General features: G+C 51.3%; 1 protein-coding gene across 1 annotated transcript in view; it reads left to right on the top strand.

Moving 5' to 3' along the window:
- The first annotated feature begins 2774 nt into the window (after nt 1–2774).
- Nucleotides 2775–4046, top strand: part of GDI2 (GDP dissociation inhibitor 2) — a 43200-nt gene continuing 41928 nt past the window's right edge. Inside the window, exon 1 of the mRNA XM_012664902.1 lies at nt 2775–3048. Within this exon, the coding sequence (XP_012520356.1) occupies nt 3004–3048 (45 nt within the window). The 5' untranslated portion in view covers nt 2775–3003. The remainder of the gene's footprint in view (nt 3049–4046) is intronic.

The following is a 4046-nucleotide window of genomic DNA, read 5'->3' as shown; positions in this document are numbered from 1 at the left end:
AGCGATTTCATCACATTTAGTCCTTGTTGATCCAGGGCTCGAGTTCCAGGTCTCCTATTCAAGCATTTACTCATCCCCTATCGGTTGCTCAGCATAACCATATGCTCAGGGCATAGTTGTAGACAAGACAGATAATATCCCTGTCCTCGTGGAGTTTGCATTTCAATTTGGCAGGCAGACAAAGACGGGGAAGAAAACAGTTACCAATATGATAAAAGCAGGGAAAGAAATAAGTGAGGTGCTGAAAGAGAATGATGATTGAGGGGAACCTGCTATAGACAAAGTGGACAGGGAAGATTTTTAAGCCAAAAGCTAACGAAGTGGAAAGAGCTAGCTGTGCCAGGAGGTGGGGCGGGGAAGCGAGGTTTGGTAGCTATGGGACCAAGAATTGTGCAAAGGCCCTTTGGTGGTTAAAAGTTTGACCAGATTCTAGGAACTGAAAGACAAGTGTGTTTGGAGTTTAATGACCACAGAGCCAAGCAGCAGTGTAAGATAAAGTTGGAGAGATATGCAGAGGCCAGTTAAGCAATGTAGGTCATATGAAGGGATCTGCATTTTATTCTAAATGCAAAAGATATGCGGAAGCATGAACATGATCTGATTCACATTTTTTAGACGATAATGGCCAGAGCAGATAGGAGGGGAGTGAGAAGAGAGGTGGGGAAACCTGCTGACAAACTTGCCTTGCCGTGGTCCAGGGGAGAGACAGGAGGCCTGCACCAGGCAGTGTTCACTCTGTTTCTTTTTCCTGAGACTCAATCTCCTCCTTTGTAAAGTGCAGATGTAAGCTTACCGGCAGCCTTCTGATTTCAAGATTGTTCTTTTTTAAGCACCAAAGGAGGCAAGAAAAGCATCTTTCTCCGCTGCACCCCTTTTAACAAAAGGATTTATTCTGTAAAATTTGGATTCAGTCAAAAGGCCACACTTAAGGACCTAGAAGGCCACTTAAGGACCTTAAGGCTGCAGGTTCACGACTATACGAGTATAAATAAGACTCCCACGGACTCCTGTTTTAAGATTTGAAATATTTTCAAGATTGATGGTGTTTTCTACTCGTCTTCACCGACCAACCTGACCAACCTACTTCCCTAAACCAAAGGTTTCACTCTAACAGGAACTGCTATCTGTGGCATGCAATCCACTGAACCAGTTAGTGGCTTACAAGCCTCGCCATAAACAGTATTTGTTGTCTACAAGTTCCTTGGCAACTGGAATGGGTGGGGGTGGAAGATCCAAGAACAGGTACAGAATTTTGGATGGACTCAGTCTGTTGAAGATTATTCCAGGGTTTTTTTTGTTGCTGTTTTGTTTTTTTTCTTTTCTGTCCTCCTGCAAGGCCATAGGACCTGTACTACCAACAAAACTAAACTTCACTGTAAGGGATCCTCATTATCCTTAAATTCAATTCCCTTATCTCAGTGCCTTTGTTTCTCATTAGCTCTGCGTATTGATGAAATATCCTTCACTTAAAACATGGTAACGTAATTCAGCTGATACCCTTAAAAGCCTCTTCAACGTTCAGAGGCTGATGGCGATATGTGAAAAAGGCTCTTTATTGTTACAACTAGTATTTAAAAAATGGGTATTTCATGTTGGTTCAAAAATACAGGATGACTCCTGATTACTTGAACATAGCCTAACAGCAGGATCTCAAGGCAATATCTGCTTAGCCAATAGAAAAATCTGTTACACCCACTGTTATATAATCAGTTCAATAGTCTGGTAAACTTCGTATTAATTCGTTTGGCCACGAATGTATATAAGTCCTATTAAGGTTACATGTAAATTTAAACGTTCTTCTGCTCCCCGCCCCACCGTCCATTGTCCAAGGTAATATACTTTCTTAAGCTCTTTATGGGGTGAAGAAACATTGTAAAAAGTTGTTACATTCTTTCTTCAGTCCGAATGATTTAAATAAAAGGGAAGAAATTCTATCGACCAAAATGAGCTGCGAGTAGCTGTTATCCAGCTACATTGGAGAGTAAATCTTGAAGGAAATACCAAGTCGTCATTGTCTGCTGAGTATGCAGACCTGTCACATGCTGAAAATACCGGTTTTCCAAATGCCAACGCCTTCAGGACAATCACTCTAGAAGACCTCCACGGGTCTGCCTCTTTGGGTTGAGAACACAGCTTCTGCTTACAGCCGTGTTCTCACCAAAGCTGGACATTCCAAAGAGAATCCCAGAAAAACGTTTTTGGGGGAGAGGGCCATAAGGCAAACAGGGAACAGTTTCTACTGTGCTCATGGCTTAAACTTTTTCATATGTGTTAAGGGTTACTTTTTTAAAGGAGGCTGGGTATTTCTCTTCCCAAATTTCCTAAGGTGCCCACGCCACAAGCAGGGATGGCCTAGGGCGGGAAATACGATGAGACGCGGGCGACCCCCGAACTGTCCCGGGCCCGCGCCCCTCGCCCACGTGGCTGCCGCACGCTGCGGACGGCGCGCACCCGCTCAAAGTTCAAGGGCGACGGGCAGACTCGGGGACCTTGGACCCAGGGAGCTTCCGCCCCAGAGGCGCCAGTCAGAAGCGCCGCAGCCACGCCACAGCCACAGCACGCACGCCGCCGCCCCGACCACGGTGGCAAAGGACGGGCGGGGAACCGGAAGGCAAGATGGCGACGCCCTCGCCCTCCTCTCGCGAGAGGCGGGGAAGGAAAAAGGTGGGGCGAACGACGGAGACATGGCCAATGAGAGGGCCGGGAGCGCTTCATTGACGGCCCCCGGGGCGCCCCTCCAGGCCCCGCCCCGGCTGCGGAGGCTCTGTTGCCGCCCTCCGCGCTCCCGTCCCCGCCCGTCCTCCCCACTCCGCCCCGCTCTTCTCTTCCCGTCTGAGGTGGCGGCCGGTCTCGCCTCCTCGTCAGCTCCATTTTGCTTCTCCTCCTCTCTCCCTGTCCCCGCGGGCCGAGAGCGGCCGGAGCGCCTCCCCGCCTCCCTAGCGTGGCCGCAGAGCCGCTGCGCCTTCGCCGTCCCCGGGCCCTCGGTCCTTCCGCGGCCGCGCCATGAATGAGGAATACGACGTGATCGTGCTGGGCACCGGCCTGACGGTGAGCGGCGGGCGCGGGGCCGGGGCGCGCGGGTTACGGCTCTTCGCGGGGCCCTCGCCGTCGGCCTGGGCTCTCGGCGCGGGGGCGCGGCGGGGGACGCGTACGGCCTGAGGGCGCCCGGCGCGGGGCGGGCCGCCCCCGGGTGTGCGGAGAAGGACCAGGAAGTGGAACCCCGTGATGGGCGCCCGAGAGCCGGCCGAGGGGTGGGGACGGCTGGCCGGGAGTGGCTGGGGGCGAGGGCTTCACCTCCTGCAGAAACGCACCGGAGGGGAAGCCTGCCGGGGCCGGCGCCCCTCCACCGCCCTTTCGGGCCAGTGACCTCCGGACCGGAGGCGGAGCAGTCCCGGGCGGAGGGGGAGGGCGGAGGCCGCCCGCTGTGATTCCTGCTCAGCCCCAGCCCTTGGCTGCTCGAGCCGGGCGCGAGGTTTCGTTACAAGGCACTGCATAACCGCTGCTTTGTAACTGCCGGAGTTTGATTAACTTAAATCTTGGGGGAAAATGAAGACATTGTTTTTCTTCCTCCTCCCTTTTCCACATAAGCGTTATTGATTCTTTTAAGCCTCGCTCCCTTCCTACTTATGGAGCATCTGTAGAATTGGAAATGTGTTCTCAAAACTTGCCCATCAGATGCTTTCGCGCTTGACCTTTGCCGTCTCCTTTTGTTTGGTGTGATCCCTGCTTCCGTCGTCTGTTCTGGATGCTTCCCCTGAGAAATGGATTGGTGATGGGTTGCTAGAGGCCAGGGTCTCTGCACTTTGAAGCTCTCGTAGGGGAGTTAGAAGATAATAACAAAATGAAGATTGCATTGTTACATATGAATGCAGGGTTTACCTAACACCATAGTATGTTTATTTTCCTGGGTACCTCTCTGCTTAGAGACCTTTAGATAATCTGCGAATAACGTAGGCAGGTTTCGTAGCTTGTACTTTTTCAGTTCTTGCTTTCTTAAGAAAATGAAGACATTCGTCTTGCAAAAGAATTCAATTTGGAGAGAGAAC

This window comes from Propithecus coquereli, unplaced genomic scaffold, assembly GCF_000956105.1.
Source record: "Propithecus coquereli isolate 6110/MARCELLA unplaced genomic scaffold, Pcoq_1.0 Scaffold94, whole genome shotgun sequence".
NCBI lineage: Eukaryota > Metazoa > Chordata > Mammalia > Primates > Indriidae > Propithecus > Propithecus coquereli.
This window is presented reverse-complemented; position numbering and strand designations above follow the sequence as displayed.